The sequence below is a fragment of the Pleuronectes platessa genome, chromosome 7 (genome assembly GCF_947347685.1).
Source record: "Pleuronectes platessa chromosome 7, fPlePla1.1, whole genome shotgun sequence".
Classification (NCBI taxonomy): Eukaryota; Metazoa; Chordata; class Actinopteri; order Pleuronectiformes; family Pleuronectidae; genus Pleuronectes; species Pleuronectes platessa.
In genome coordinates, this window is record NC_070632.1 from 14,215,363 (window position 1) to 14,237,363 (window position 22,001).

Genomic DNA, 22,001 nt, shown 5'->3' on the forward strand with positions numbered 1-22,001 from the left:
TATTATGATCACTTATAAAAATGGTCTGGATCATGTGCTGATGCATGATATGATGTATTTTCACTTCTAAACTCTAAAGCAGCTCATAAGGGATATTTTAAACAATTTGTCCAACTTGAATACAACATGTAGAAAACAGCTGATCGACGTTCGACAGTAATAAAACATTATAATTTCCATGTTAAGCTGCTGCGGGTCGATCAGCATGGATTACTTTCAGGCCTACATCCATTCTTCGGCTATTGACAACCTCTCCCTTCCCAGTGTGCATGACTGGAGCTCTCACTAGCGCTGCTAGTGGACAATCAGACCAACACACCCACCCCTAGACACACTCGCATTTCTCATTTCTTACTTCTAGTCTAAATTAGATAGCAAGGCGTAGGGTCGGAGCTCACAGATCACGTAGAATTAGTTTCCAGCGTTAGCGCTTAGTTCAACAGTAAAATCCGAGATTCAACATGGAGTCCCCGCCAGATCCAGCGAGCGATCCGGGCAACAGCGCCTCGGAGCCGGCTACCCCGGTCAGGGAAACCCCGGTAAACCTGGAGACGCTCCGGAAAGCGGACCATCCAGCCCCGGTTCGAAGACAGACCTGCTCCAGCACCAACAGAGGTAAGCCGCCCGCGTTTCGCTTTGGAACACACGCCGACCGAGGGGGTTATTCATTAAAAACATCAAACTTCAAAATGAATTAAATCGCTCCCCCGCATGAATAACAGCGCACTGCCTAAACCCAACGACCCACAGCAGACACGGCTTTCGGTTTGGTGCCACAGCGGCTTGTTTTTCTGTGTTTTGGGCCGTTCGGTGGTGCTGTGCCTCGGTGTGTGCTGCTGGTGCTCCGGCTCCACTGACAGCTCAGATCGCAGGGGGGGTGATACGGTCCCAGATGTCACATTTACTCCCGCTGCAACATAAATCAATTAGCCAGCAAGTTAAAAGTGACCGACAGGAGCTGCTCGCGGTGCCGAACGCAGGCCAACCCGTGCGCCCTGACGCCTCATTGTCAAAGTGGCGAAAGTGAACTTTTTGGGGAAACTGCGGGCCAGGGTATCGATCAGTCCCCCTTGTCTTGTTCTGACATGTCCTCCCTCCACTATTCCTGAGACAGCACGCACACACAGCGCCGTCTGGCTGGCCGGATTGTTTTTTGTGCATCTCCCGCTAACACATCAAGCCTGTTCCCGTGTGCCAAAAGGGAAAAAAGACGCCCCAGCAGCTGTAATGTGTTTAGCGCCAGCTCTCAAAACACTGTTGCGAGCACGAAGGCGCTGCAGGGCCGGTGCGACTAAGCCTCCACATGACCACATAACAATAACAATCAAAAATAAATAAACTGTTATATAACGTAGCCCCATCAAATAAAGTGTGTGCGTAATGCTGCTGAGGAGCATTTTACATGATTTATCCACCACGTCCCGTCCCTGTTGTACAGTACAGACAGTATTTAACCACACCCCCTCTCGGCTGTCTTTACTAACCGGGCTCATCCAAGTTCAGAGAAATACTGATTTATCTTTTCTTTCTCTCTGCTTATTCCCGACGAGCAGAGAAGCCGTAACGCGCTACGGCGAAAAACGGCTGCAGACGTGACAATTCATTCATTGCACTGGAGGGGTTTTCTTGTGTGTGCGCACTCTTCCTGTGCGCAAGGGTATATTTAGAGTGTGATATGATGAATCTGGAATGTAAGCTGGTTATGTAACAGGTTTAGCCATAAACAGGCGAGCAACCGAGAGCAGAAATCACCATCGCGTATCTTTCCCCCCCACTTTCACACAAGGAGTTCGGCCACTTCCAAGTCCTCCTGATCACCACAGGTCCGTTCAATTCAATAAATAACACGAAGCGGCTGCAGCTGTAGCGAGTATTAACACAGCAGCAGAGGGGAAACAGAGTGACTCTATGGGCTGGCACGGCCACACAGCACTTATGTAATCGCGGGGCAAAGACAGGTAGTTGGGAGGCACCGTGGATTGATTTCTTTTTTCCCAAGTCTGACTTTGAGACACTCCTAACCTGCTGACCCATATTCACCCCACCCTTTTATGCACATGATTAAAGTGCGTCTGGGAAAAAGAAAGACAGGGGGAAAAAAGAGCGCCTTTGGTCTGTTATGTAATTCTGAATGGGTGAAAAAAAACATGTTCGGTGGGACAACATCTGCTGCCTCAAAGTTTCCTTGCTCTGAAACTTTACTCTGACCTTTTCTCAAAGAATAGGCACGGTTGTTGAAGAGTTTACGGAGAAGAAGCCTGGAGGAAACGTTTGGGGAACTTTTTGAAAACTTAGAGGTGGTAAACATGTGTGTAAAATTGCTCTGACTTGACTGGCTGTGCAGTTCAAATCCTACTGGGTAACATTTCCAATGACCCAGTGTCTGACGTCTGCTCAATTTTCAAAGACACATTTTTGAATAACAACTCTAATTCGTTTGTCACCTTTCTCGTGCAGTTTCATATTGTAACATCAAGTTAGTGTGCTCTGCCGCCTACTGTAAAGACTCTTAAACAAGTGTGTTTACAAGTCAATATAATGTCGCTTCAACTCACCTTTATTTGTTTTAATATGAACTGAGGTGATAATTTTATATGGCATGTCATCCAAGAGATAAAATATACAGGGATATTTAGAATGTGATGGAAGAGAGGAGGAAGTCAGGCTAAGAAATAATGGCTCCGTGGCTCAATTTAATAAAGCGTTCATGTAAAACTACAAGTGTTCCATTGAGGAGAAAAGAGCACTTGGGTTTTTTGCTGTGCCACAGTTCAGCGCAGGATTCCTAAAAAAAATCAAACCATAAAAAGGGGTCACAGCAGTGAAACAGACTTTCTAAGACATTGTTTAGGATTACAGTTCAACACTCAGACAACACAGCGTCTGCGAGGCGACAGACACTTGCTCAAGCGCAGTTCCCCCCTTTACACCAGCTGTATTAGACTTTCTGTGGATGCACATTTCTTATCCTGCATGCAGAGCGTTTACTGTTTTTAACCCTGAGTGCTAATACCTTTTTTTTTTCTTTTTTCTTTTTTTAAGTAGAAACGGCTTACTTCAGCAGAAGCTCTGCTGTAAGACATGAGCAGGTCAGAGAACAGGCCTGGGAGGGCTGTAGATATCATTACTTGAAAGAAGAAAGGGTGTTATTTTCATATAGCAAGATCCCTCAGTTTGCAAATTTGGAAACAATCAATATTAATGGCTTGGTTATGTAAGGTGGTGCTCTCTGCAGGGGCTGGAAACCTCACAGCCGCACAGGGAAGCTCCGGAGCCACAGCTCTGGTAGGAGCTCCGGTTTCCTGGATCCTCTGTTAACATGACTTTGTTTGAGTATCAGTGCCGTGTGTGCATTTGCGTATAGTACTGTGTTAGTATAGCACATCAGCCTGTTATACAGTGCTTGGTTTTTCCATTTAAACAGGTGGAATTTAGGGCTAAAGCATAAAATAACTTTATTGAAATTGTAGAAGTCGTCACGAGGTTTAGTTTGATGTTGTGTTCCACAGTACTGCAGTGTGTCCTGCTTATTAGTCTCCCTCAGTGTCATATCTACAGTCTATCTCTTTGGACCTTTTCGCACTAAATACCAGCTTTCATTCTATTATGTCATAACATATAGTGCCACCGTACATTGTCCTGTCATGCATTTTAGTTATAATTTTCTTAAGGACAAAAAGATAAAGCAGTTTTAAGTGATGATTTCTTATATAGCATCCCACAGTTAATCTGAGCTAGAAAGGCACAGAAAACAAATATTCAGTCTTCTCTTAATGAACACGTTACCACCTCTTCATCCAGCTGCTTTATTCAAGTGAAGTTTGATCTTTTGGCTGGAGTGACAGCATTTATTTAGTTGTTGTTGACACAAGACGGTGCAGAGACACAGAGGCAAAAAGAAAAAAAAAATTACACAAAATCTCAGAGAGCTAAAGGGTTGGCATCGGTCGTTCATGCCACTCGAGTGGACAGCAACCTTATTTAGGCTGTGGCATTCTTGAATTCAGTGAATCAGGTTTCCCTGCCCGCTGGAGAGCATGAAGATACAGGTGCAGGCTTATAGTTGAGCCTTCAGCTCGTGCAGAGCCGGGAGAGGAACTCCATTTGGGTTCTCTTTTTTTATGGGCGACTGCCTATAACAATATGGAGTTTGTGTCTGCCTACATTATAAATTCTTTAATGTGGCTGCAGTGATACTTTCTTGAGCCCTTCTATTGGTTCCTGTCAGACAGTTAACGTTGTTAAATGTTAACAATGAGCCTATTTGAAGTCAAAATACAGTATTGGATCAGTAAGTTCTCTTCTGCCTAACAGCACCAAACACCAGTCAGTGTAAATGATTAAACATAAACAGTAGTTTTTCTCATGTACACTGAGCTCTTGCGTTGACGATTACAATCCTTTCTCCGTTTAGACTTTGGCAGCACTATCTGTTAAAAAAAGTTCTGTTATGAGCCTCAAAGGTCAAATTACATTTAAGCGGCAGTGTTATTATCTAAGGAGGATGTACAAGTGAATGTCAACATAACAGCAGGATTAGTAGTTAAACGAGCACTGATTGAGGCTTTGTCATGTCGTGTTTGCAGCTACTTCAATAAACAAAATCTATAAAATGATTGAAATGATTAAAATGAAAATATGTATTATTTTCTTTAATCATGCTCACCTCTGTTGAATTATATATCTATTGTAGTATCTGAATATTTTTATGTCACAATCCAATTCTTTTTCTTCAATCTTTTTTAAAAACTGGTGCAGCTTCGTGTGTATGCATCTAAATATTCTGTCCAATTGCGATCTTTAAATCTTTTAATAGAAAGTTTGTTTTCTTTTTTTGTTTTCATGTCTTAATTGCGATATCTCAGTTTCACTTGTAAACCATTTATTTTTGTTTTAAATTCCAGCTCGATAGCCTGCATTGATGGTAAACATGTCAAACTTAGCAAAAGAAATAAAACCCATACAATACATTTTACGAGACCTTGTAAACTAAATGTTTTTGGTAGTGCTCGTGTTTAAATATCAGACATTTGAATGTTTGAGCTCCACTAGCCTGAGTACAGGGCTGGAAGTTGACTGTTATTTTTTGGTCAGACGGCTCTAACCACTTCGGTTGAGTTTAATGTAGCAATGCTACTATTGCCGGCTCTCTGGATTTTAAGATTTCTTTGTTTTTTCATCCCTGGAGCATAATATTTTCAATACCTGTCATGTGAAGGGTTTGTAAATCATGTAATAGGTCTGATGATGTGAGGTTGAATGCTGTATCTGGTGGAAGGGAAGTGGCATGAAAGGGCTCCTGTGGATTTTATTGTAGGAAGCTGCTTTGTAGACGAACTGTTGGTCCCTCCCTGCCAGTGAAAGTTTACACACTGACAGGACGCTGCTATAGCTGTTTGCAGGCAGGCCATTGCATGAGCTCGCACCTCACCCATGACTCCCTCTATAAATCTAAACATCTGGACCAGTAGTTTTAAGGCTAACCACTCGGAAATCTATAGACATTTATAGCTACTTTGCGCAATTGTGTTTTTCTGATTTGTATTCTGAGGCGCCTTTAATATGATGCAGAAAACTTGATTTACTGAGGTTCAAGTGATTTGAGTCCATGTGCTTTCAATCAGTGCAGGAATTTTTTTCAAGTGCAATGGTTGTACAAGTTGTGAACTTGCGCTGGCACGTTAAAAAAACGTTAAAACCGCTCAGGATTCACTCAAAAAATGTAAGGATTTGCAAAAAAAATATTTGAACTAAAACGCTACTACAGGGACACATTCTGCATATGTTCCTGTGTATGGTAATATATATTTAAAAAATATTTATTGTCTCTTTATTACAGGCAACGCAGTACAAAGCCTAATAGGTTATATTAATCAAAGAAAAGTTTTGAAGTCAAAGCTAACTTAGACCAAATATAAAACTTTGTGCCTTGTGGGACAGTTTATTTTGGAGTTTGAGTCACCAGTGGCTTAACTGGGGCTGGCGAGGAAGTTTCAGCTGGTGACAGACACCAGATTTGATGTGAAATCTCCAGTGGTGAATGATAGCTCAGATCTATGGCCTATTTACAGAAGTTTGTATCTTAGATAGAAAAGTCTGAATAGTAATGACCGGAAATACTCCAGATGCATTATTGGAGGGCGTTAAAGGAGTCTAAATTTAATGTGGTACACTGCGACCTAAGTACTGGCGTTGTGCGGCTCTGTTTCTCTTTGATATGAAAAGGGCCTCTCAGAAGAGGCCTAGAGGGACAGAAGTGGTGAGAGGGGCCTAAAGGATCACTCTGAGGAATTCTTATGCCTCATATAGGGCCAAGCTTTTCACATCTCCCCAAGTGTTGGAGGGTGCAAAGGCTCCCGAGCAGGTACAAGCCCCTCACATGAAAAATCCCAGCGCTCAGTCAGTAGCTCTGACCAGCTGTATCTTTCAAACCATCACCTCTTTAACCTTTCAACGAAATCAGACTGGACACATACCGTACGCTCGTGCTGCTTCACAGCATCTCTGTCAAGTCATGTAAACCTAAAGCACTCAGAGAAATATATATTGTTAAACCACTGATTCCTCACTGTTTAACACAGACCGCAGAGAACTGATGTGTTAAACACTTGAGAGACAAATCAGAAAGATCTCCGTGCCACGGAGCTCCCCCCCCCCCCTCAGACGTTATGTGCATGTGAACTCTTTGAAACAGGAAGAGGTTACGTTGTAAAATCTAAAGCGTGTTATTCAAACGGCACACCTCAAGAGCCTCTTAACCGTTATTTATCGTGCTTTCCATAGGCTTAATGGCCCTCGTGGCAGCTCTGTTGTAAAGACTCTGTTGAGAGCAACGATACAACATCAGACTAAGATGAGAGAGGAAGTATCTGTTACATATATCATCGTCCATCCACGAGCAACAGAAGAGAGACTGAAGAGTGTGTGCTTCCTCTTTGGTTAGAGCAATAAAAATGTAATTTAACAGTGTCATCGTTTGAGTATTCACACTGTGTATTAGTTATACAAAGACTAGAGGAGGTGGAATCTATTGGTTTTATTTCAGATAAAGTCTGGAGAATGTGTGTTTTTTCATCTGCTCAATGTAAAACAGTGTCTTCATCCTCCAAATTCAATAAATTCAAATAAAATGCAAAGATGCAGGAGCAAAGCATGTTCAAGCGTATCGCCTCCGATTTGCTTGGGCTCTGTCACATGACATACAGTAACAATATCGAGGAATAGCGTAACACGCATATCAGGTACTCTGCCGTCATTTCTAGTACATCAGCCCTGCATGAGACTGTTACTAACAAAGTTTATTTGTCACCTGGAACAAACAAAACAAACTTTTGGAGCTAAAAAAAAAACTAGGAAATCAGTGTCATTTCTGTTGGCTTGATTATTTATATTGGAATAACAAGTGCAACTTAATCTCATAAATAAAAAAGGGAGAGATACGGATCCGTCCCCTCCAGGTACTGCCGCCACTTAATCGAATTAGCTCCACTCTCAGGCTTGACGGGCTCTTCAAACACCCCTGGTGACTTCTGAGTGCCGATTACAATCAGCTACTATTTTCAGCCTTTGATTAAAATCTTGTGAGGTTGGACAGAATTTTTTTTTCCAGAGTAGAAGCAACTAATTATTAACATCGCATCTCATCTCCCTCTTTTTTTTTTCTTCCTTTACCAGTTATAGAGGGGCCATTGGTCTGGAGTAGTTAAACAACACCCACAAGTATTAATCATGTTGAATCACTCTGTGGGAAACTATTATCTCATACTAGTTAATGTGTAGTCCAAACACATATTTTTACAGAGTCAATGTTTTTATATGAAACAAATCAAATTTTATCAGTTGTATTTGTTTTACACTGTAACATTTAGTCTGTTTGTGGTGAATTGTTACTCTGTAGTCTTTGTGTAATAATGTGGTTGTAGAGTTTTTTCATGAAGCAGACGACAATAATGATAATGACTCCTTACACGTTAAATAATAGAAGATGATCACAATTGTTTGCGCCTCACACAGTGTGTCACCGAATCATAACGGGCCCGACAAAGACAAATCCTGCTCTTTTGTTACTTTTGAAATGACGACGTTTGAATATGAAAAAGTCACTAATGAATTTTTGGTTCTGGCGTGTGTCTGAGGATTGATTGCTTTAGGAGGCGTGTTAAGAGTGCGGCACGATGGGCCTCAATCAGCGCGCTGCCGTGCTGCCTTCTGACAGTGATTGAACGACACTCTTCTCCACGTGTGATACACGAATCCTTCTCTCGTTCGCTGACAAATATCATCTGTCTGATCAATCAATATTTGGGGCTTTATTTTACTAATGCAGTGCTTAAGAGGCAATAATTAACGTCATGTTCGGTTGTTAAAAGCCTATTTTTATGTGACAGACAGAAATAGACGTACAGAAATAGGCAGATGAAGGCCTTTGGTTGATGTTGGTCCTGGCATATTGAGCAGACGTTCCTTATACGCTGAACTATGAACTTTTCAAGAAGTTGAAGCTTTTCTCATTGCACGATGATCTGTTGCTTTCAAGTTATGTTAATGTGCCAATCCAGAGTTATTTTTCCTCCACTTTCAACAGTTTTCCTTTTTGCTGAATGCTAAATACTTTTGTTCAGCCTTTTGTTGAGGTTGTAACTTAGTTTGTGTGGAATTGAAATATAGCATGAAACGGTTTAACTGAGGGAATATTCATTCGATGTCATCTTGTGTTAAACAAGTGTGGCTTGTGATGCTCATTAATTTCTGCTTGCTCCACTTGCGGTGTTTGGGCTCTCTTCGCTGGCTCAGTGCCACAGTGTCTTCTGAAAGAGCCACTTCATCTCTGTCAGGGGCAGGTGGAAATTTGCTGCACACTTCTAATTGGACAAAGTGCCTTTCAAACTCCGAGCCATCATACACCAATCGCATTATCATACAGACCAGGTGTCAACAGAGGTTTCCACCTCCCTTTTCCCCTCCTGCTCTCCGCTGAGTCTCTGGGTCTTTGGATTCTCTCCCTGTGCTGTGCCGCTTTTCAAACTCTCCGCCGCCTACTGGCCCGAGGCATAATAAGCCTTGTGCAGATTAATTACAAGAAAGCGCACTTGTTATTTTGACTTTAATTGTGTACTGCAGAGCAACATTCAGACAAAAACATCTTCCTAATCCTGCATGATCAAAGTTAATGTCCAGTAATTTGATTCTTATTTTGCCAGCTGAAGATCTTTGCGCAAGTCCTTCCTTAGTTCAGAGCCTTACATGGTAATAGCCTGGTCATCTTTAGTCTCAGACACAGAAACATTTGCACCAGACAGAAGCAGAATCTGAGGCTGCAGGCGAGCTCACAGGGGGCTTTAAGGTCTGCAGTGTAGCTCGGGGCCAGACCTCACCGCGCTTTGTAAAAAAAGGTAATCGTTGAAATCGTCAGATCAGTTCTTAATCTAACAGGTAACCGGTGAGAGGAGCAGCACTTTGAGTAATGTTATTTTGTCCGTCTGGTTCAGTTAAAAGCATAACTGCTGAATTTTGAATGAGCCAGGGAAGTGAAACAGACTCGTGATTGATGTCAGAAAAAAAAAAATTGTCCAAACATGGCGAGATAAAAGACTTTTTATTTGTATCATTACAGATTAATTATAGAAGAAGCTCAAGTGCGGAAAAATGAAGTCATGTTTTAGATCCCCATTTTGTTTTCTGGACAGTGTGAAGTGAAACCTGGAATCGGATCGTCTTTTGTCAAAACACCCAGCTCGAAAATGAGAAAATAAAGAGATGTGTTCAGTGCTGATGCATTTTCAGGCTCTGGCCTTCGAGCTTGCATTTGTGTATTATCAGTGCAGCAGTTACAGCAAATATTTTCTGCTGATATGGAAAGCGGAGGGGCATGTCAATGGGGAAAAAAGATAGGGCATAACATTTTATATTTAGGAGAAGCACAGGTAAAGTTGTTTGAAGGATATGAAGTAAGTGTATAAGAGCTTGAGTACGAGCTGAATGATTGCGTGGCCCACTACTGGCAAATTGGAAGTTAAAATTTAACACAAACTGTTAACAATTTAAAGTTTATTAAACGTACATATACAACTATGAAAGTTGAAGAAACTTGAATGAAGATCATGAAGTGCAAACATCTTGAACTCATTTACATAAAAAATAATATCATAATATATAAAACCTACACTAAACAACAGGTAAACTGTTTTAGTGCAGCAAAAGCTCCAAACTCCTCATCAGTTGTCCCCTCACTGCAGGGGCCATGGAAGCCCACACTGGCAGCTGATGTGCTTATCATGGATTCACACAAGCAGCCAAACGTGTTGCTGCATTAAGTTTGTCTTGTTTCTCCCTTTACATGCAATTGTTTTCAAACATTTGCTGCACGTTCTGGTTTTGAAAAATATTTTGCGTGAAGTACAGCCACACTTTCGACAGTTTAGCTTTAGGCATTTTGTGTCGACTTGAAACTGGCGTAGTTAACTGAAGGCTTCCGTTACGAGCTGTCACAGCCATGGAGCGAGTGTGTTGCCACCAGAGTTAAACGTAATGTTAACCAGACACATGCTGTGATGTTTATGTTGCCTGTAAAGACGGCAACTATTTCAGAAAACAGCGGAGGCACCAAAATGTGGCAGAGAAATCTGCGTTGTGATTCAGTCCGGTAGTTACCAACTTCGTATGATTGTGCTACTCAACCTTACTGACAACTTTGCACCTGGATTGTTTCTTCCCTCACTCTTGTGGTGGAGCGCTGTTGAGCAAGCAAAAGTTTAGGAATTCAGAGAAAGCACCGCAGCAATTTATCACAGGGTTTGAGCGTCGAAAGGCTCAACCAGTCGCATATAGTGACAAATACTTTATCACTTCTCTGTTCACACACTGGGCTAACATGGCAAAATGTTGGCATACTGAATTGCCTGTCTTGTCTGCATGTCATCAGCGCAGATGTATTATCATGTGCTGATTTGATTCTGGGCAAAAGAGAGTGGACAGGGGAGATTGATGATGGTGTCCCCAGTCAGACAGATAACACCTGATTCTGCCTGCAGGGGGTTGGTCTGGCACACTCCTCCCCCTGTACCTCAGACGCTGCGCTGAGGAGGTGAACCGTTCGTTCGCTCTGTGCAAATTCCGGGCCACATTCAGAGATGATCCCAGGACGATTGAGCCAATGTGGCCCCCGAGCACTCTGCGCCACATGATCCATGCATCAGCCACACCTGGGAGAAGTCCACACAGGCATGGGGGTCATTTGTTTAACACAGGTGCATCATGTATCCAAATGCACTCGATGCACACATGGTTGAAAGCACACTCAGAGACACACGCATGCCCGATTGCACACAGATACACAAGTGTTAATGAAATGCCGTCTGCGCACATGGCCTTTCAGTCTATTGGAAAACTGTCAGCAGTGCAGCACCTTTTTTTATGACCTGATGTTTCTGTCACTTATACACCATAATAAAATTGTATTTCAAAAAGTGTGCTTGAAGACACACTGTTGAAAGGAGTGCATTGAGGTATGACAGATTGCAGCTGTTTTTGTTTTGGAAGCAGCTACTTAGTATTTTATAAATAACACGTAAACTAGGATGGCAGTTGGTAGAGTGCGTTCCTCCTCCAAAGCCCAACATCCCCTTATGAAAACACTTTTAAATCAGATCCTGATATTTATTTGAATCTGCACCAGATTGCGCATACTCATAAAACAGTGCCCTTAATGTTGCTTCTTTTTCCCCTTCAAGATTCCACCAGGTTTTGTGGTAATCCATTATGTAGTTTTTGTGCATCCACACTGACAAACAAACCACCCAGTAAATCTCCACACCGATGTTCCAGAGATGTATTTATTCCCATTGATATAAGAAGTTAATCACTTGATAGAAAATATATTCCAAAAATGTGATAAGCAGTAAAAAGTATTTTTCCTTCTAGGGATAGGTGATGATTTTCAAAAATGTAATTTTTATAGAACAATTCATTGGTCTTTTGTTTTGTCTTATAAAAACAAAACAAATGTTCTCTTGCTTTTACCAGCGCCTGTTAGTAACTAATTTGTTAGTTTTGTCAGAAAGTGGTGAAATACATTCAACTGCCATTAAACAACAAAAATAATAAGAAAAACATGTTTCTATCACGTGCTAGAAGGAAACCTGTGTAGTGACACAGCTATTGGAATTTAGATGCTACAATACAAACGGGAGAAACATGCAAAGCCAAAGACGACAAACAGCCGTCCAAACTTTCTGTGTGCGGAATTAAAAATAAACAAAGAGCAAAGCTGTGCAAGCTAGCATGTCACAAGTCCACCACAACTATGCATGCACGGTCATTTGAGAGCTTTGTGTGTCAGTGTGTGCATGTGTGTGTGTCTTTGACTTATGGTCAAATAGGTACAGAGGTAATGTTTTTGCTTGAAATGTCCATCACCAAACAGAAATTCCAAACTGTCTCTCTGGCTCCAGTTCTTCAAATAAAAGGAATTTGTCTGCTTTCATCTGGTTTCAATAATTGAAAATTGTGTACTGTGGACATTTTGGTCAGACAGGAATGCAACTCGATGAAGCCTCTGGTTAAGTTCTCAATATTTTCGAAAATGTATACAGACTAAACAAGTATTTAGTTGACAGAAAAAGTTATTGGAAGATGAAGCTCATGTGATTTGAAGTGCAGAATAAATGGAGTATTAATCATATTGGCATCAGGCTTAATTATTCCCTCCTCCGACTGTGCCATATGAAAACACTTCTGTTGCTGCAACATTGTTTGTTACCATTATTTACCAAGCTCAGTAACATCTGAGTGGCTTATGATCCCCACGTATCAAAGTATACGCTGCTACATCTTCAAACAGACATACAGAGGAGCAAAACAAATTGTCTGTTTTTTATTCAATAACAAGGCGTGCAGCACAGGTTCCCAGTGTGTGAAGCAGATGGTGAAAGGCTAGTGTATAATAGATCTCAATATTAACTGCAGCACATGCTGGGCCTGTTGGTGGATGGCACACAGCAGAGTAAAAGAGAAGGGATGACCTTCTGTCCCATCATTTACCCCCTCGTGCCCCCCATACCGCTCTCAAATTACTTTGTTTTAGCCAATTAAAGCAGCCGGCTGAGCATCAAGCAGGCTGCCATTTTTCGCTCACCTGGACCCGTGTGACGTTATCGTTCTGTCATTGGGAGAGATGGCCGTAAGTGGGAATCTCCGACGTGGCACAGTGCCACCTTAGACCCCACAGTGTTCACTGAGATTAATGCAACGACTGTCCCTCCGCCGCCTTGCGAGGATCTCAGGATCTCTCTCACCTCATTGAAGGCACAGTGCACAGTTCCTCACCGCATGAGCCAATGAGGAATTGACTGGTTGTGATAACAGGTTCCTAAGCAGACAATGGATGGACAGCGAGGGATATTTTTTTGAAATGCTTCTGGTGCAGAAAATGATCCGTTTCTGAATGTGCGAGGAATCTATTGTCGTCAAGTCGCCTTGTCGCTGATCAAGATGGCATATGCTGAGAAATGGCTCCCCTCCCTTTAATGGCTCAATAATAGAAAGAAAGACAGCAGACACAACAATACCATGGCATGGGATGAGTGAAGGACTGGAGTATGTGGTGTTTAACAGCCATACGAGCACAGATTATGTGCTTGAAGGGGCTGAATTGAGTGCCAGCAGTGACAGTTGGGCTGGGAATTGACTGTGCCTGGGACGTGCGGCTTGACTCCGCTCGGAAACACCACTGGGTCCAGGGCTCATCTCTGTAGTCCTCCCCCCCCCCCCCCCCTCTTCCCGTGAAGGCATTGTGGCCCGTCGTTTGCTCTGCTTCACCGGGGGAATGGACGGGCCCCTGCTCCCGCTTGATGAGCACTCACTAATGGCTGCTTCTTTGAAAGCTGACGGGCCCGTTTGAGGAGGAGTGTCTTTTACTTCTCTCCAGCTTGCCTTGGCTTGGCATTCATCAGGCTGCCTGGCTTTGCTGTCCTGCCCACATGATGGTACGCCAAGGGGCTGAAACGTCTGTCATTTGTTTTACTTTCAAATAAAAGTTGATGATTTACCAATAAAAAGTAAAAATAGGCTTTTGATGATGTCTGGAGGCATATGGGGAAAGTGTTGCAATAGCGACATTTTCAGCTCTTTGTCAGGCTGGACATTATAAAAAGACTAAATCAATTTGTCTTGTTACTCTTTTTTTTAAGCTCCTCTGATAAAAACTGTATGGCCACAGTTTTCTGTAAAGGGAGAATAGAAAGCAATAGATATTGAAATATGGGCTCGTACTCGAGGCTGCATTACATTCATTTCCCACAGCTTCTTTATCGTCTGATTCTGTATCAGTTCTTTCCCAAAATGATTTCACAAAAAAAAAAACACAAGCAGTTGCTTCCGCTGACATTCCTTACTAATTTAGGAAAAAGGTATTTTTACTGTTTGTCTGCACAAGAAGAACTCCAGCAGCAGAAGAGCAGCACATACAACATAATCTTAAAAGAGCTCAGAACTGTGAGGTCTGCAATAACAAAATAAGCAGCCAGTATGTAGACAGTTTGCATTATACTGGCTGTTAATCCTTTTATAGCAAAAAAATATATATAACAAACAAAAAAGTCAAACAAACAAACCCTAACCCTAACCCTCTTAAAGGTGAAGAGTAGGATTATTTTTTCATGAAGACATCTACACTATTGATGACGTCTCATGGATCAGTAAAGCGGCAGTTATCAGCTGCGTATCTTTCTCTTACCCTCGACCGCTGCCCTGTCTCTTCACCCCAGGGGGAGCCGTTGTTCCTGTTGCCTTCCTCCTCACTGGCGTACCAGTCTCCAGCTTCTGGAGACTCCATTAAGAAGTTGGAGTCGTCCTTGGAAATCTCCTCCCTATAACTTCTCCTGTCTTCGCTCACTGTAGCACCCGCTCTCCCACTCTGTTTCACGTGCGCTCCTCTTTTTTTTCTTTTTCTCCCCATTTGGAACTAGGGCGAAGGTCAGAATGGCAAATTTGATATAAGATCCGACGTGCTTCCGTGGAGCACCTTGTCAACTCAAAACAATAGGTGTGCAGGAGCTGTTGTGCCGTATAAAGAATGTACGCATATTTCCAGAGAAATGTCCTCCGCCAGACGTTCCCAAAAGAGATGAGAACGTTTGTCTGCATACATTTTTAACCGGTGCTGGCAAAGTAGAAAATGGAGGTTGAAGTCAAATGAATTAGTTGGGGCAAATAAGTTATTTCACTTGGGAGATTGAAAAAAGTCGTCCAATTTGCATGTTAGAACCTTTTATCCTTGTGATATTTGATTTGGTCAGTAAACGCATATAATGTTACGGCTTAATCAGTCTGAACATAATGTCTATGAAGAAGTAACAGATGTTAGTAGTTGCATAATGGCAAAAAAAAAGCAGCTGGCCGTGGTGTTTTACAGCGGTGTGATCAAATAGATTTAATTTGATCTGAACTCTTTGCCTCAGTGCGATCACTGAGAGGCCGAGCCCACAGAGCAGAGACTGTCATGGAACAGGTCAGGATGAATGGAAACAAGAAGTAGTCACATCCCAATATGCAGGTCAACTGTGCAGTTGTGTGTATTTTTTACTCTGATGGAAGAGCCAAAGTAATGAGGGCATGACAATAAATCAAGTGAGGTTTTTCGAGGCAAAGGCCATTAATTTTACTCCTTGACACAATCGTGAGGTATTTGGAGAGACAGAAACACAGAAGAGGAAAAAACAGAAGCTGGAAAAATGGATGGATATTACTCTAACTGCTTTATTCATTCCCATTGTCAGAGATCTGTGCACCAACCAGTTGTCGCCGTTGTCACAGGCAGTTTCATCTCAAATTAAATTCATTTGGATATGACATTTTAATTGGAACACTATTCCCATTAATTGAACAAATTAGAGAGAGTCTGTTGGGGGAAAGGTAATCTCTGGGAGAGATGATTTGGAATTCACAATTTAGAATTAAAAATCAGCTGCTCGGCTTTGTCCGTGTGGCAGCCAGTTTGCGGCAGTGCGCGCAGGCAGAGCGTCTCGACGGCACTCAGGGCTCACATTGTCTTCATTAAAAGCGATTAAGGAATAGGTCAATTTAGTGCGCTTGGCTGGCTGGAGCTGTGCATTTCCTCCCATGAAATGTCTTTGTCTTCATCTGCCTGGGCTCTGTGGGCTCGGGCAGTCACTCGAGCAGCAAATGTGATCCGTCACTATTTTATGCATGTTTACATGTCTGATTGAACATCAGTGAGTCATGGCGGTATCATTTAAAATGTTGTCATTGGGGTTTCATTTGTGTGTGTGCACATGTTTGACGTTTCATGCTCCTCTGCTGTTTCAGCACGCATGCCGTCTGGGTGCTGATGACTTGCTGTCTGATTAGCACTGAAATGTGCTGTTCACCCTGCAGCTCCAACTGCTGTGCACCATTAATTACACAAATAAAAATAGCCTTTAAGTATGTGTGGCTGATTCCATAAACACATGTGGATACAGACATTTTCTCCAAATCGAACATGAGGTTTCTGTGACGGTCCAGGCTGAGTGAGTGGTGCTTGTCTAGGGCTGGTTTGAGGTTTCCAACCACTGTTTTTCATTTAAATAATTCAGTATTCACATCTGGAAGTTGGGAGCATTGTTCGAACCGAGGTTGAGTTATTTTTTACATGGTTTCCATTTCATCCAGTTCGTTTTGCTTTCACATAGGAGCACACTAAATACTTTTAAAAGTATTTTTATGTTATCATCACCTACGTGGGTGACGTCTTCCTATACTTGACACTGATTGGTTTGTAGACAGCATGCGGGTGATGTCGGCGCCCTGTCTCTTCGGCTTCTTGCATTTGTTTTTTTAAATTAAAGGTTCAGTGTGTAGAATTTTGTGAAGTGTCATGTTACAGCTGAATACCCCCTCACCTCACCCTCCCCTTCCAAACATGAAAGAGAACCTGTGGTAGGCCTCTGTTGTCATAAAAACTCAAGTGTTCTGTTTGGGCTACTACATGGAGGCCTCCTTAGAGAAGATCAGCTCCCAAGGTAAAAATAAAGTATTTGAATATAAAGAGCTCATTCTGGGGTAAAGACAACAATAATTCGTGCAATTTAGATGAAACACACTAGTGAAAACATCAATAGGATATTTTATATTCAGTTTATCCCAATAAATCCCTTTCAACTTAATCTTACACACGGAACCTTTATTTTCTTTTGAATGGAGGAAATGTATAAATGTGCATTGTAAACTTTCAATTTCTCTCCATTAAGTTGTTTAGAGTAGAGCATGTGGTATTGCATTGCTTCGAAGGTACCCAGAGAAACATTATGTGTCAAACCTTTTATTTTAGAATTTCAGGTGAGGTTGACTGGCAATTTTGGCCTGGTGACAAAAGCCCGTGCCAGGAGGAACCAGGTGGAGATAAATGTTGCACATATGTCGTCAGATTATAAAGAAATGTGCCTATTCATCCGGCGCGTGCAAGGAAAAAAGAATGTAACAATATCAAGTTTGAAATCAGATATGTACATTATGTCTCAGTTTTTCAATAATAGAGAAAGATAAATCACTGTTGCTGTGCTAATATTTGCATTACAACTTTGCTACAGGAGCCCTTTGAAATGTCTGCTCATTGTGTTCCGTCCTATTCAGATCATGTGGTTTCTCAGCTACCACTGTGTTGTGTGTCAACATGCACCATGAGCACTTGTGACCGTGGAGCCAGATGCTTAGTGTGAACCTTGAAAATGAATCACAGCCCAGTGATCAAACACTGAAACTATTGGTTTGTGCTCGCCAATAGAAATTATGTTAAAATGTAATTTCTCACAATGCTCTGAAATTGAAGGAGGTCTGATGTTTCTAATATAAATGAGGTAATGAATAAAATGTAAACGCAAAGGACGTGACTGCTCTGATCCTTCAAAGTGGCTGAGAGCCCTAATTGGAGCTCTCTGTGGTAACATGTGGAGGGAGAGCAGAGGATAAGGATGCAAGGAGGAAGGAGAGAGAGCCAGAGCCAGACAGAGGGGGCTCCTAGATAGCGGGGCCAGGGGGAAAAAGTTCCCCCCATGCTTGTCAGAGTTTGAGCAAGTTCAAAATTGATGGAGCCCACAGGCAGCTCTTCTAATTTTAGTTGAAATCACCTAAGTGGTTTGGCTAATTTATCCCGGCTCCTCGGCCTCAGCCCCTGGTTTCTGGCTCTCCCCTGCCTCCCCCTCCCCTCCCAGATATATCCACAAAGCGTGAAGGTACCAGGAGGTGACAGTGGGAACAGAAGGGTATTTTGTGCCCAGCTGATTTGTCGAGCACTGGGTGGTTTCAACCCGTGTCATACATTTAGATATTGTTTGACCCCTAATGACATCACAGTTTCAATCATCTATTCTGTAAAATGATTTATACCTCCCTGTGTCTAATGGGAAGAGTGAAAATAAGTATTACATTTGAACTGCATGTAGGAAAATTAATAGCCCCTGATATATCTGGTATTTCCTGATAATGTCTTATATTTTATGTTTCTGGTAGTAAATTTCTGGATAGATGTTTAGATATGAAAATGGAATATCAGGAGGTGTCAATCGTTTAATCTTTTCTGGAGATTTTATAGATTTTTTTTTAAGATGATGGTCTGCCATTCTGAACATATTGAAACTTAAAAGGCACAGTCTCTGCTTTCAAATGTTCAGATAGTCAACTCCCTGTTGTCTGCTGAGAGAAAAGTTGAGAAAAGGAGATTTCAAATGAAACTTAGGTTGAAGAAAAATCACATCACAGAAAAAAAGAGATGAAAAGTGATGAATCGTGTTTTTCTTGTCTTCTAGGTAAGAACTCAAAGGGCGATTTAGGAGCCTGGTTAGTATATTTGTGGCTGCCGAGGTTATTGAAATGATTTGAGTCACATGGTGAAACCAGAGCAGGTTGTCCAAACACGTGAAGTATCAGGGTGACTGAAGCACATCAAAACCGTCAGACGTCGTGAGCCTCTTGAGTGCGAGTGTGGAGCGGCGTGGTTGTGCATGCCAAGATGTTGCTTATGTTTATCTGATGCTTGACTCGAGAGTTTGTGTGGAGTAATTAGTGTCACACTTGCTCTGAGGATCCTCTTCATCTTAGAAAATCAATGAAATTGCTCACTGTCCATTACTAAGTGACAGCTCATAATAGAGGATCTAATGATGTTAAATTACTGCAAGTGTGTTTTTTTGCTTAATGGATCTAGTAACAACAAATGCTAACATTTTACTGAGGTTGTTAAATAAGAAGATTTTGGTTTGTAAAAAAGATGTGAGTTAAGATGTAAAGTTATATAGCTGCTGTTTCTTATAGCAGATGTTTAATACAGTCTGTCAATGGATTTATTAACCTTAAAATATAATGCGAGACATTTCAGCATGTTCAAAAGCAGATTGTGTTAGCAGCATGAAAGGAACAGTGAACTGCACATCAGGCCTGTGCAATCATCCATTCATGAATCAATCATTTTTAAAGAAAATGCAGTCATAACCAGGAAGGTGAGAAGATGTGGCAGCTTAACTTTACTTTTGATGAAAAGCACTCAAATTTATATTTGCGAAAAACTTGCCGAGGCTTAATGATAAACAAATTAAATATTAATAGATTTTGGCTCTTTGTGTGGAGCAGGTAAACCCCAGGTTTATATTTATCACAAAGCAGCACTGGGCTGTTATGTATACTATTGGCAGCTAGGATTAGTTATGAATGAAATATTTGATATGATATGCATTTCAGTAACTGGAATTAAGTAGTAATACATACAATTTCACTGTGTGGCTATATCCACTGATGGTATAAATATTTCATATCATTTTTTCCTAACAGAAATAAATATCCAAATGTCAACAGTTAATGTTTCCACGTGTAGGGTGCTTTCTAGATAACAGATTTTGGGGCAGTGAGCGAGAGATGTTTGCAGTCTTGTGAGTGAGCCAGCAGGTTTTGGCAGATGGATGTCGGGGTTTTATGTGCCAAGCACCTGGTCAAACTGCAAACAATGAGGGGCTTATGGATTCTCTTTATCCAACAATGACTGAGATGATACATAGAATGTTTGAGCTCTTATGGGCCCTTTTAAGAAGTGCTGATGCACAATAATGCTCAGCATTTCTGGATGCTGTGGAAATGTTTCCCAGCTTTATATTATATACACTATGTAGATGGAGCTTTACAAGTTCTACATCATTAACATATTGATGTTTATTCATCTTGCAAGGAGCCGAATTTTGCTCTTTTTTTATTCACATTACTCATTACGTAAAAAAACAACTGTGCACGTTTGTCAAGCTCACTAAAAGGTGAAGCAGCAACTCTTTCTTATGCAAAAAGTGAATGATGAATAGATAATGATAAAAATATGATCTCCTGAAAGAGCTATTTGAATAGTGATACTGGCAGCTTGGAAAAATATCTGCAGAGCTGAGCGTCAGTGCGGAGGGTCTTGCTTGAGTCTTTAGCGGTGATCTAATAATGAGTTCCACAGATGGGTTTGTTGGCTGAAGCTCTGCTGAGTCCACTGCGTATGCAGTCGAGAGTGTCAAAGTGTCTCCTGTGCCGGATCGTCTCCAGGTTTGGGGAATGGATGGTGTCTGCCAGACATGCTGGCAGTCAGTGGGCCCTCTCTCCTGCACTACCTGGGCTGGAGCTAAGCCAGGGTTAATTATAGGGGAGCTCCAGAGTCTTGTGTCACTAAGGATGGTAGACAGAATATTGTCATGCTGCCATGTCCTATACAGAAAAGACAAGAGTAAAAGCACACCTGCTCAGCCAGAGTTTCAACAGCGTTTCCAGTTGTTTCTCTCCCAGTCTAAAATGAGTAGATGTCACAAGCCAAACAGCTGCAGAATGGGTGTATCATAGGTAAATCACTCATAACACCCCAGAACATCATTTATAATTAGAGCTGTACAGTATATCGCTACATGATTGTCATCATTATTTGAGAATGTGCAAAAAAACACATTTCACGATGGGCAATGTCAAGTAATACAAATTAACTCAAACATGTCACGCTACCTCTTTTTTGCTGCCTGATGCAAAATGAAAATTTTGCATGGTTCTCATTTTCCATGACTAATCTAGTAGAGAAATTCGTCTGATATAATTTACTCAGATATAAGGGTTCTTGGATATGCACAGTTCGTTGCTGGTGAGTGAAAGAAGCCTCTGCACACACTGCAAACCACCAATCACAATCATTCTTGATCATCGTTAGCAACCGATAACTACTCCCAGTAGCTTGATCGCTCGTCTCTATGAAAGCTGATCACAAGAGCAATCCAATGATGCAATACCTATGAAACAGTTTCCCTACCTGCAGACGAATTGGCTTCATCTGTCTACCAGGTGTCTGAAAAAGACCATCTAAAATTAGCAGTTTGTGTGCGCCAATAAAATCCCTTTTCGAGGAAAGAATTATGATGACTTTTAGAAGTTAGCTAGGTAACAAGTCAGTCACTTAGCTGTCCGTAACATTGACATAGCAATCACAGCAATGCTACAGCAAAGACGGCAAGAAACTCAAAAGAAATATCTCCAAAAAAGGCTGGAATTCATATTCCTTGATCACAAGCCATTGTACAAGACGAAGGGTTCAGACAACTCGTGTCTCACATCCACGCTACACTCTGCCAGGTCGTAAATATTTCACTGATGTAAGCCTGCCGCAGTTATACCAAACAGTTTATACATGTGTCGACAGCCTTATGAAGGAAAACATCAGAGCTTTAACTCATCTTCTTTATAAAAAACCCCAGCAGAGACTGACCATGGTGTAAAAACTTTGTAAGCCAGTCGAGACGGTCTAGAACAGATTCTTTGACATTGAATCTGAGTTACTGTATTGCATCACTATCCCCACAGTCCTTGATCCGAGGTGAGAGAACTTCATTCACAAATTTTTCACATACTGTGTGTGTGTGTGCGCGCTCTCAGCTATACACCCAGAGAAACATTCAATCTAACTCAGCTGATGTAGAAACTGCAGCTGTGACTGACTGCCCTTTACC

General features: G+C 41.7%; 1 protein-coding gene across 1 annotated transcript in view; it reads left to right on the forward strand.

The window, feature by feature from the left end:
- Positions 1–310: 310 nt before the first annotated feature.
- The window catches only part of roraa (RAR-related orphan receptor A, paralog a), a 169,636-nt gene continuing 147,945 nt past the window's right edge, over positions 311–22,001 (forward strand). Inside the window, exon 1 of the mRNA XM_053426208.1 lies at positions 311–615. Within this exon, the coding sequence (XP_053282183.1) occupies positions 462–615 (154 nt within the window). The 5' untranslated portion in view covers positions 311–461. The remainder of the gene's footprint in view (positions 616–22,001) is intronic.